Source organism: Perca fluviatilis, chromosome 6 (genome assembly GCF_010015445.1).
Source record: "Perca fluviatilis chromosome 6, GENO_Pfluv_1.0, whole genome shotgun sequence".
Lineage (NCBI taxonomy): Eukaryota > Metazoa > Chordata > Actinopteri > Perciformes > Percidae > Perca > Perca fluviatilis.
In genome coordinates this window covers 3,234,822-3,246,486 of record NC_053117.1, presented here as the reverse complement: position 1 = coordinate 3,246,486, position 11,665 = coordinate 3,234,822, and the positions used below count along the sequence as shown (strand labels likewise).

At 40.2% G+C, this 11,665-nt stretch overlaps 2 protein-coding genes across 4 annotated transcripts; one reads left to right on the top strand and one right to left on the bottom strand.

Moving 5' to 3' along the window:
• Positions 1 to 504: 504 nt before the first annotated feature.
• On the bottom strand, positions 505 to 6,358 carry imp4 (IMP U3 small nucleolar ribonucleoprotein 4). The gene is made up of 9 exons (XM_039804444.1): positions 6,250 to 6,358; positions 5,098 to 5,206; positions 4,925 to 5,008; positions 4,031 to 4,140; positions 3,045 to 3,177; positions 2,020 to 2,174; positions 1,844 to 1,938; positions 1,685 to 1,758; positions 505 to 885 (listed from the first exon to the last, which is right to left on the bottom strand). The coding sequence occupies exons 1-9, from the start codon at positions 6,250 to 6,252 to the stop codon at positions 773 to 775; spliced, it is 876 nt and encodes a 291-aa protein (XP_039660378.1). The 5' UTR covers positions 6,253 to 6,358; the 3' UTR covers positions 505 to 772.
• A 74-nt stretch (positions 6,359 to 6,432) lies between these two features.
• Positions 6,433 to 10,437, top strand: si:ch211-102c2.4 (uncharacterized protein LOC568178 homolog). 3 transcript variants are annotated; one of them, XM_039804449.1, is made up of 5 exons: positions 6,433 to 6,836; positions 7,708 to 7,995; positions 9,525 to 9,614; positions 9,831 to 9,853; positions 9,973 to 10,437. In XM_039804449.1, the coding sequence occupies exons 1-5, from the start codon at positions 6,800 to 6,802 to the stop codon at positions 10,054 to 10,056; spliced, it is 522 nt and encodes a 173-aa protein (XP_039660383.1). In that variant the 5' UTR covers positions 6,433 to 6,799; the 3' UTR covers positions 10,057 to 10,437. The 3 variants fall into 3 exon arrangements, with proteins under 3 accessions (XP_039660383.1, XP_039660382.1, XP_039660384.1); XM_039804448.1 differs by having other exon boundaries at positions 9,970 to 10,437; XM_039804450.1 differs by lacking the exon at positions 9,831 to 9,853 and having other exon boundaries at positions 9,970 to 10,437.
• Positions 10,438 to 11,665: the final 1,228 nt, after the last annotated feature.

The window sequence follows — 11,665 nt, the reverse complement described above, 5'->3', positions numbered from 1 at the left end:
TAAATTACAATTACTAAAAATAAAAACAGGAGCTGAGAAAAAGCTAATCATAAATCTCATGTTACAGTGAGGAAAGACCAGAGGCAGGATTCAAAATCACATCAAATCATAAAATCCTGAAGTTCTTCAAAACAAGCTTTTGAGAATGTGAGGTTTGCCCAAGAAGAGACAGCGATTTCATCGATATCAATTTCTTTGAAACAGAAGAAATAAGACCATACTAGAGATCAGACTGGATGACTGCACAGTAGAAGTGGAACTGTCGGAGTAATAACAAGCATTTCTTTCTCCTGGCCCCTATCTCGGTTTAGTTATGTAAATGAACTACACCACACATAAAGCAGGAAGAATGCACCGCTACCATTACACAAATAATAAATACAGTGGCAGACTTGCATTGTTATTTACCATTATGCTACAAATTCGGATATCTTTTATGTTTGCACATTGTATGAAATGTGTATTTTTTCCCATTTTGGGCAAAACAAAACATCACAGAGCCAATAAAAGTCATTATACAAATTTTATTAAACAACAGTTACAGTTATAATACACACAGCACTTTGTTAACCAATGGGTTTGTCAAAAAAAGGCTCAATTTACTTGAAACACACTTTCCCTCCTGATGATGGGATGCAGAGGGACTATGGGAAACCCTCGACATGAACACATTATACTTTGTCATATTTGGTGTAGGCGACTAAGAAAAACTTTGTCATTTCATAAACTCCACATTTAAAGAATTGTATAACAGTCCAAGCTTTAATAGCTCCTACTGCACACTGAGGAACCTCCTCTTCTTGGCTGTGTGTGTGTATGCATGGTGACGCCACTCCACATCGGCTGTGCTCTCGTTCTCCAGGGTGCCCAGTTTGATCATATACACTGAACACAAGAACACACGCAAACATTTTACACATCCCAAAAGAAAAGTGGAACACAATGGAGGAACGCCACTAAACGTTTAGAGCAGGGGTGTCCAAACTTTTTATAGAGTGCCAGATTTGATAATGTGAAGATGCCCAGGGCGGCAATGGTCCCTTCTGATATTTTTTTTAACCCTTGTGTGACAAAACAAAGATTATGTACTTCCGTTTACTTTGTTGAGAATTGCTCTCTAAACCCTGTTTCTTGTAAAGTAAGTAAAGTTTATTTCTAGATCACATTTAAACACTGTTTAAGCTGACCAAAATGCTGTACAAACAAGCACTAAGGTGTTGTAAATAAAAGTTACATACAAATTTATATTCATTGTCACAATTAGCTATTTTTTTCAGCAACGTAACCAAATCAACGGCACTCAGGCGTAAACAAATGTAAAAAAAGAAAAACTGCCTTACTTTTACATTTGTAGTCAGATAACTGAACACACTGTACGGAATACCTTAAACTTGAAGTTGATAAATATCTTACCCTCATGTTCATTTTAAACATGACTTATTATGTGTAATGCAAAGTTTGTTAACATTTAAGCACACAACATACAGTGACTCGCGGCACTCCTGGGCCGACGCTCGCGGGGCGGGCGGTATGAACACACACACACACACACACACACACACACAAACACACACACACACACACACACACACACACAAACACACACACACACACACACACACACACACACACACACACACACACACACACACAAAAACACACACACACTCTCTTCCATACTTACATTTCATTTCAAACCTGGGTCCGACTTCTGTCAGCTCCACGTTCCTGTGGTCTGTTTTCTTGTAGGTGTGATGTCTGAAATAAATGAACGCATTATGTTTTGTACGGTTTACAGAGTGTGTGTGGCACTTACATTGAGGGGGGGTCCTTTCACACTGACCTGAAAGAGATGAAATCCTCTTGGTTGGCAAATGTGATCACACGCCTGCTGTCCTCCTTCGGCACGGGGAAAAGATACTTGAGGATATTTGAGACCTGCAGGGGCAGAATTGATTAGTCGTGAAAGAGAATATCAACGGCATGACGTGTTCAACGCCTGGTCCAGCTCTCCCTTACCCTACTGCCGAGTCGCGAGGTGAAGTTGTGAAAAATGAGGTGTGGGTAGGCCTCGGACATGGTGCCTATGTCTGGAACATCGTGCCTCATTACCACGTTGTACAGGGTGAAATAAGCCGTGGGTCCAAACGGCAGGTGGCACACCACCAGCCCATCTGTGAATGGACACAACACTGGACATCAGATACACCCTGTGCAGTGCTCTGTACGGACTCTACTTCACTTTATACTCTGCTTAAAGTGCCCATATTATGAAAAAAACACTTTCTGGGATTTGGGGTGTTCTTTTGTGTCTCTGGTGCTTCCACACACATACAAACTTTGAAAAAAAATCCATCCATGCTGTTTTGAGAGAGATACGGTTTCTGAATGTGTCCTGCCTTCAGTCTCCTAGTGAGCTGTTCAAAATCGGTGTGTGATGTCACAGTCCGAAATGAGCTGGCTAACCACAACCGTTAGCTCGTTAGCTGCTAGCATGCTACGTCGTTCTCAATAGCAAAGCACTGCTACAACACACACAAGTTCACCATAATCTACAAAAGAACTACTTCCATGTGCGCCCTCATTTAGAAGTCTCCCAGCTAATCCTGCCTTGTAACTGACCAAAGTTGATCTGCAGCAGTGAGAGAGAGCTCTGCAGTACAACAACAATATGGTGTTTTTTGAAAATTAAACCATGTAAACCTATTCTGGTACAACCTTAAAATACAGTTATGAACCTGAAAATGAGCATAATATGGGCGTTCTAATATCACGTCATCTTCCAAGATGGAGCCAGTTTATTACCAATCACAATTACTGCAGTTGAAATGATTTGCAGCTGTTCCTATTCCTTGTGCATAACAACTGTATTTTTTCCAACCTGAGCACACAACGTACCCAAAAGCTGCTTAGAATTAGTGTGCAGTAGAACACCGGGAGAGCCCGTTTGTTAGTGGCTGCTTCATGATGTATAAACGCTAGCAGAGAGACCAAACTCATGTCCCCGCTCTGAGAGGAAGGACAGAGTGAGGTGAACGGCGTACCTGGCTGTCCTCTGGTTTCGTGCACGATGACGAGGTCTGTGACGTTGTTGGCCTTGCAGGCGCTCACCAGCGCATTGATCTCGTGGTTTCCTCTGTTCATGCGCTGGGCTCCGGGGAACATCAGCTTCACCTCCTGGAACCATTCACATACACCACTCATTTATTCTCCGCTCTGACTGCGTAATCAAGAAAAGCCCTGCTTCTTCCTCTGAAATGTAGCTCACACGTCTCTGTTGTTCAGTAAGTTTGTTCTTTTTTTGAAATCCCTACTGAAAGAGCAGCAGTAACTCAGTGCTACGTCCTGTAGCTGTGAAGAATCAATGCTTGGAAGAATCAAAGCAGCTTTCAAGAGCCCCCGTCATACTTCTTTTCAGCGGCATATTTGTATTCTCGGGGTCTACTAGAATAGGTTTACATGCTTTCATGTTTCTCATACTGCCATTGCTTTTTATTACATGCATTGTATTGTTAATTATATTCTTAGTATCATTTTTAAAGGATTGTCAATTAATTAGTATAAATATTGTGAAAATTCAGGAAGAAATTGCAGCAACGCTTTTATTTGTAATTTAGGAATAATTATGTATCTTGTAATTTAGTACTGTTATTGTGTGTGTTTTTTGCCTTTAAAAAGGACAGCTCCACGTAATTCCAAGTAAGAATCATTTTATCATCCATTTAATGTTGGGAACTTTATTCTCCATATACGCTGGATGGTTTGCCTGTAGACAGATTTCACATATAGTTCAGATGGCCCATTGGGTTTTTATAAAGAAGACTACCGTAGTTTATGCAGGTAATAAATTGGAAGTGTACTAATTGAACACAGCCTCCCTTTTCTATAAAATTAGTAAAAAAAAAAATAATAAATTAAGTAAAATGTTATTTTTAGGGAAACTTGTAAGACAATAACTAAATGAAATGATTTGGTAAGTAAAGAGCTGGAGTCAGCCTGTGGTCCATCTGCTGTCCTAACTGGTTCTGACCTTGGAAAACATTTTGAGTCTGGAGCTGGGGTCTCTGGAGGTGGTGACCATCACTTTAGGGTCTTCTACTCCGGCCCATTTATACTCATCGTCCATGTGGGAGCTGACACCTGCACACAGCCAGTACAGCAACGGAAATTAATACACAGTAAACACAGACACAAGCAGTACCTTTACATGCCCACTAATATTCCTCTATTACTCCGAATATGATAATATTCCCAATTTGATCAGGTCACGTAAACAGCATATTCCCTTTGGATATTCTGAATAAGGCCTATTTCCGAATTTAGCATTGTGTGATATGCTGATATTATTCAGGTTTTAGAAGCATTCTTTGGACATGCATACTGCGCATTCAGAATATGCATCTCAATCAGGGTTTTTACCGCAGTTAGTAACAGTTTACGGCCTCTTGCCTGTTTACGGCTTACAGTCAGCTCTGTGTTGCTATGGTTGTTGGACACTAACCAACCAGCCGACAGTTCAAGTTAGTCCGGCTGCGGTAGAGATGCATGGCCAAAAGAAAAGAAGCAGAAACACAGCTACTTTTAAACATTATCAAAGACTTGGATATCAACAGGTTTTTGGATATGAGGCGACCTTTTCAAGAAGCTGGTTGAAGGAATGAAAGAGGGACGCTGTGTTCACACGCTCCAACAAGTCCTCCACCGCTGGAACACTTTCAAAAGATCCTATTTTACACGTCTGCATGTAAATGGGAATATTAGTGGAATATTCACTTTCATTAGCCATGGAAACAGCTTAGTCGGAATATTGTCTCTTTTGGAAATATTATGGAAATAATATTACTGGAATATTATTGGCATGTAAACGTAGTCACTGGTGCACTATATGATGGTGCTGGTAATATGAAGCCATAAGAGCACCGGCCTTCTGCCCCTTCATCGTCGTACTCCAGCAGGTCCTGCAGCTGCAGAGCATCTTTGCGTACCTCCGTTGGAAGAAGACGATTCTCTGCAGAGGGAAGAAACAGCTTGTGTCATACCAGGATCTGGATCATTTCCACTGCTGACCACCCGGCAGACAACACGATGCCCTCCTACCTTCAAGAGCACCCTTCAGCTTCTGTTTCTTCTCCTCTACCGTCCGCAGACGGTCCTCCTGGGCCTTCCTGTACAGGTACTCCCGCCTCAGCCTCACCTCGCGACGCAGCTAGCACAACAGTAACAGCACATTATCTCAGGCTCTTCATTAGGAATCACAAATCTGATGTATCGGGATTTGTTTTGCAACGATTTTAAAAACTATTATTTTCCCTAGAATTGTTATTTTTATGTATTTATTTTGACCAATGATTGAGCTAAATATGTTGTGTTTCTACGGTAGAAACACAGAAAATCCATCTTCAATGTCAATACATGTCAGACTGACTGACTGACATGTGAGGTTATTCTTCTTCGAAAACTATCAGTTTTTAGAAATGTCTCGATATATTGTCTCTAGAAGTGTATCATTTAACTTTGGTTTTTGTTAAAGAAGGAAAAGATAATCCCAATAATCAATACTATCTAATCCCAATACTTCTAGAATCACAACAAATTTTAATCACAACACAAATCCGATCAGCACTCATGTATCGGGCAAGACTCAAACCGGGACAAAAGCATATCGTCCCAGCCCTAGTCTTCATACAGTAATGCCATGTGAGTAATATATATATATAATAATATATAATTTATATGGGAATATCTGAGCTTGGTTCAGCAACATGATAGAAACATCAAGAACTAACGTTATATATAGTTACTGATGTTTCTATCATGTTGTAAATTTTACATTTTCAATAAATAACATTAGATGGTGGCACTGTCAGAAAGCTAAAACCAAAAATGATTAAGACATCATGGTTAACGTTATAAACACTTACAACACGCTGAACCCTTCATATCGACAGTTAGTAAGTTGTTACTGTTAGTTAATGGCGAATTCCAGAGTAGCGTTTGATGATCAAGGCCACATATTAATAAGTCATATATGATGATATATGCGGGTTTATAAGACCGAGCTGATGTGATTGACCTGATTTGTAAACGCAGCTCTGGGTTTCTTCTTTGCACCCGTCCCAGAGCTCATTCACTTGTTAACATATTCTCTAATTTAAGACTGTGATGAGGACACTCAATGAGGACACATTTCATACCACGCTACTAAAAGAATGAATGCTCAGAAATCTTTTGAATCCTGTTTGAACTTACCATGATGATTCTTTAGCTAGGAGCTAGCTAGCATTCGAGCACTACTCACATGGACACAGGAGGACATGCGTACAAGAGCTTCCTTCATTGGCTGACAGAGGATCCAATGAAAGCGCTCCATACTGACTGGCAAGCTTTTCAAAATAAAAGCCCGAGTTAAACTCCAGCTTTGCTACAGTTTTGAGCAGTAGCTACCACAGGCTTCAGACTGGCCCCAAAATCCAACAGGTTATTATTAAGATGTGTTACGAGTACATTCTAGATTCCATTCCTATTTTCATAACCTGACTGCAGCATACAATTTATTATTTAAAACATAACACGTAAGCATGGTTTTAACATGTTACAACCTAACAGAAGGTAGGTCAAAGAAAAGGCTATCAGGCCCGAGTGCAACTGCACTGCCTACACTTTCTGTATTTATTTCTGCATGAAGACAGATCACTATCTGTGTTGGTGAGGCATTTCCTGAAGCTCTGTCATCTAAAAAAGCAGCTTCTCTCCGTATTTACTATCCAATTTGAGTGTAACCACGTTCAGTGCTTGGATTATGCATCTTTTGAGTTTGTTATTGCTTTTGACTGCAGGTAAGTGAAGACCTTCACCTTAATTTGAGTTAATAACTTGCATACATACATTACTGCACTGCTATACAAGCTGAAAAGATGTTAAAGGCTGTGCAACTGCCTGACATCCACAGCGAAATGTACTTCTTTTGGAATAAAGCCATTAGATTCAGATTCAGAATCAGAGACATGAATATGAAATAAACAATAAACACAGAAGACAAATGCATACATACAAAATAACTGTTGAATAAGAAAAGAAAAAGGAGGCTGAATGGGTTGAGTGCAGAATGTGCAAAGAATATAATATATAGTATGTGCAATGGGCAGACGTATAGTATAGTCCAGGATGAAGGTGAGTGCAAAGTGTGCAAAAACCATTTGGCATATCAGGAGAGATGAGACTGAAGTATACATGAGCTTTATTAGTTTAAAATTGTTTAAAGTTGAAAGCAGCTCCCACCATGTACTACGTGAGGTACAGGTGATCTCTTCTAAAGGTTTGGCTTCTTTTGTGTTGTGTTGGTGCGAGGTTACACCAGGGTTACCCCTACCATTCTAAGGTTTAGATGCAGCAGCCGAGCTGTTTTGGGCAGCACCTAAGCCACATGAATGTAAAATCAATGGAAGCATCAAAACTAACGTAATGTCCTTTCTCAGATCTAATGATTGTAGTTGGTCCACAGTAGACTTCTTTAGCAAGTTTTTTTGTCTTTAAGCTTTTTGAGTATTATTTATTATCTGCTCTAGCTTTTCCAAACATTTTAATTCAATACAATTTCAAGTCAAATATCTGGCAAAATACATGTACCTGAGTCTTCCACAAACCTGGGAAAACACTATAAACCGTTCACCAGCTGTTTTCTCCCCACCACCATGTTACCGTGTGCAGGCGCCTGTGAGGTGGTGTACTGGCAGAAGCTGACATGTCCCTATGAAGGGAAGCATGAGAGGCTGCTGAGGGTCTGGTGCAGGCAAAGCTCCGCTGACTGCTGCCACGGCCTCGCCTTCAGCCAGAGGCAGCACTCAGTGGATGGAGGTCACCTGAAGGTGACGCAGGGCTCTGATTCCTTCACTGTGGCGCTGCTGCAGCCCAGCCATGGAGAGGGACTGTATTGGTGCGGTGTGCTGAGCACCAACAACACCGTCATCAAGCTGGCTGAAGGCTACTTTCACAGCTGTGAGTACAACTGTTAATGTTAGTGCAAAAGAAACTAAATCAGGACAAAAGTCAGGCTCTGGATAAACTGAATGCACACTATGATATACTGGCTTTATTTGATTCTAATACATGTTTTGTGTGTCTTCAATGGGACATTGTTCCAGTTTTCTGGCCCACATCTACACTCTCATTAACCTTATTCCCAGCCATAAAGGCTCTGATAGGGTCACTGATCTCTAACTATGAGGGGCCATCTGGGCCATTATTCACAATAACCTCACACAGATACAAGTGAAATGCTCTCACACACTCTACTGAAGTGCTTTCATACACACTATTCATACTCTCACGGACTATACTGAAACCAAACACACACACACACACACACACACACACACACACACACACACACGCACAAACACGATTGAAATCCCATTACAGATGTGTATAAAGCGTTTCAGTATTGCGTGTGAGAGCGTTTGAGTAGTGTTTGTAATTGTAATTGTGAATAATGTCCCAGATGGCCCCTCCTACCTACCTGCTCAGCAGCACACAGCAGACTGACACAGACAGACATCTGTTTGCTAAAACGTTCATCATCTCAGGTGGTCACTTGTCAATGTTGTGTAGGTGGGAAACAGCACACCATCAGTTAATGCAGCATTCCAAACAACTCTTGAAACCGATTATATTCAAGCCTTACATTTAGACAAAGATGTGGAATACAGACCTGCCAATCTTGAAAAACTAAATTGAGTAGCAACTTACTGATTTATTGTCGAAGTTCTGGTTCATAAAAAATGCCATTAAATGTCAAATCTGTATACATTTTAAACCCTAGAAAATAATGATGTTCAAGTAGGCTACTTGAATTAAATAAAACATTAATTATATTAAATACAAATAATTGTATCATAATATAGTCCAATAAAATATATTACACTGCATAATGAGCACTTTTACTTTTGGTACTTTAAGTATATTTTGATAATACTTCTGTACTATTACATAGGGAAGATGTTGAATGCAGGACTTGTAACTGACAAGTCATTTGTAACTCTACAACACTGTTTTTTCTAACTTTTACTGCAATACATAATCTGAGTGAGACGGTTACTGCCATGGTTACGGTTACTCAAAGCAGTCATCTGATTTTTGCGTAGTTTAAAGTGACAAAGCGTATCACCGTAGTTTGATGTGAAAATGCGTATCTACTACGCAAAATGCGTGCAGGTTGGCAGGTCTGGGAATATAATTACCTATTTCAATCAAGTCAGTGCTATGTAATAATTCATGTTGTAGTTGATGAAAAACCTTTCTAACCCAACCTTTTGATGCGACAGTAAGTCCAGCTGCATGAGTCGGGTTGAACAGCTTCCTGTTGGGTTTGAGAAACAAAACAAGGAGCTGAAAGAGGCCAAAGCATTGTTCTGTGGGTGTGTCATCAGGAACAACACCTTTTATATCATATATAAAATATATTTAAACACTTGTGTTTTCCGGTTAGTGCAGCTTTAATTCACCGTTTCTCTGCCGTGCCCCTGCAGCCTTGGCTGCTTACATCTGGAGTTTGACTCGCTGGATTCTGCTGCCTCTGCTGCCCATGGCGACCATATTCGCCACCCTTTACTCCAGAGGTGAGTCATTGTGCTGCTCCACCAACAAACACACACAGTTACATTTCATTTTACAGCACAATAGGCATCAGGTTTCCCTCCCGAGCATGGTTGAGGAGGAGATCATATACAGGCTTTGAAGTGCTTAGGTGACACGCTTTGTATTTAATGCAGATCAGAATAAATCTGGCCAATTCACATGACATGAACTTAACTCTTAAATCTTTCTTTTTTTAGCCATAACAAAACACACTCTGACGGTAACACACCTTTTTTTTTCTTCTTTTAAATCATGCACCAAAAACATGGGAGTTTAAAGTATAACCCTAACATGATGGATCCTTGAGGACAACATAGTTGTCTTTTCTTTCTCCAGAAGGCAGCGGAGGAGCGTGGTGATGATGTCACAGAGCTGGCTGATCCACAGTATGAGAACGCAGCGTCTTCCTGTCAGCTGGAATGATCACATGTTCTAGCTTCATTTCAACACGCAGTCATCCGAATCATGCGGTTTTCTTTCAAAGTGTTTCAAGGGGGAAATTCTTTTATTTTTAAAGACACAATAAATGTTCTTTATGAAGAAATAAGTTTGCATTTATTGGACAAACCAAACAGAGGCAATCTCACACAGTGTAGAGATGAAACATGTCACGGGGTGAAAAATAAATGAAGGGCTTCATTCCAACAGTCATACATCCATTTGGAAAAAGAAAAACATTTCCAAAGTGCATATCCATTTTCAGAGATGTTTTTACTTTAGACCGCACGATTAGATCTTTGCTGTCTCGATCACTTGATAGGATTTCAGTTAAGTTGTTTCCACACAGTGCATGTATTATTTTTGGAACAAAGCTCTTCAAATATATGCATTTATCTATATACTTTATACATTCTTTTCTTGCTGTACATTTAAGTCTCATGCTTTGCTTGAAACTGTGCTTTCAGCATTCATCCTCAATTCCATGACTAAAGACAAAAAAAAAAAAAAAAAGAGCACACAGTATTCAGGATCAATGCTGCATAGTTTCAACTTTGGAATATCAAACATAATGTCTTTGTAAACCAACAGAGTGTAGCCATATAGGTATGGGAGATGGAAACTGTATGAAATCTGTCAAGTTGTCAAAACAAGTTTAAAAATACACAGAATTTCTCTTAGATGCAAAAAAAATGCTTCACTTATTAGAACGTTTTGGTGATTAATGGAAGATACTATAGTGTACGTAGTTCAAATGACCACGTCAATGTTCTTAAAAGCAGTGACGTTAGGAGACGGGAACAACTGGAATCCATGTGTCCAACCGTTTCAGCACAAATCACACAACAAAACAAAATAGAAGCAATAAATAACAAGGATCATAAAACCATGAGGAAATCTTGGAAAGGTTACTTACAGAGAAATATTAACATAGTTCCATAATACTCCTTTAGAAGGACAGGTGTTTTGCTGTCTTACGAGAATCAAAGAAAAGACAAACAGATGTACTGATCCACTGCAATCGTATAGGAGCTCTCAGAGTACCACCAACACGTCACAGTAAGAACACTTCACAATGGTTCATGAGGATAGTGGCTCGGCACTCCCTAGTTGTAACCTCCATTAAGGCAGAATAGCAGAAAACAAGAGGAGAATTTGTATATCGCCCTCCAGGGAGAAGCACAGAAAGGGCCAGTGAGTGAACTGTTTTGGGGAGGGAGGGGGACTTGACTATGTGAAGAAGTCATAAAATCATGTTGCTGACGTCCACACTAAGCCGGCTAACGCGCAAACATTACACATCTTGTGACACTGATTTCAAGATGCTCACGGTCACATTAAGACATCCGAGCCGTACGCTGTTGCTAAGACTTGGCCAAACTACAGTACACATGACTGACTCGCTGTCCCCCCCGGACAGAAAACACATGCTAACGGATGTGAACGCAGAACCTGGAGAGGCTTTCTTCCAGGTCTTCTCCTCTCTCTGCCTTACCTTGCATTAAATGTTAAAAAAAATAAAATAAACTGAACCTGGAACAGTTCATGATCACTATGTCTTCTTCCTTCCCAGTCAGTAGAAAGAGGGTGAGTG

Bases quoted from the DNA above. Each gene is read 5' to 3' on its own strand.
- si:ch211-102c2.4 (XM_039804448.1), top strand. From the start codon at position 6,800: ATGCATCTTTTGAGTTTGTTATTGCTTTTGACTGCAG. The intron at 7,996-9,524 runs GTGAGTACAACT...GTGCCCCTGCAG, and splicing joins TGAAGGCTACTTTCACAGCT to CCTTGGCTGCTTACATCTGG. The intron at 9,615-9,830 runs GTGAGTCATTGT...TTCTTTTTTTAG, and splicing joins CGCCACCCTTTACTCCAGAG to CCATAACAAAACACACTCTG.
- imp4 (XM_039804444.1), bottom strand. The intron at 2,175-3,044 runs GTACGCCGTTCA...GTCCATTCACAG, and splicing joins CGAAACCAGAGGACAGCCAG to ATGGGCTGGTGGTGTGCCAC. The intron at 886-1,684 runs GTAAGTATGGAA...TCTTGTGTTCAG, and splicing joins ACCCAGGTTTGAAATGAAAT to TGTATATGATCAAACTGGGC.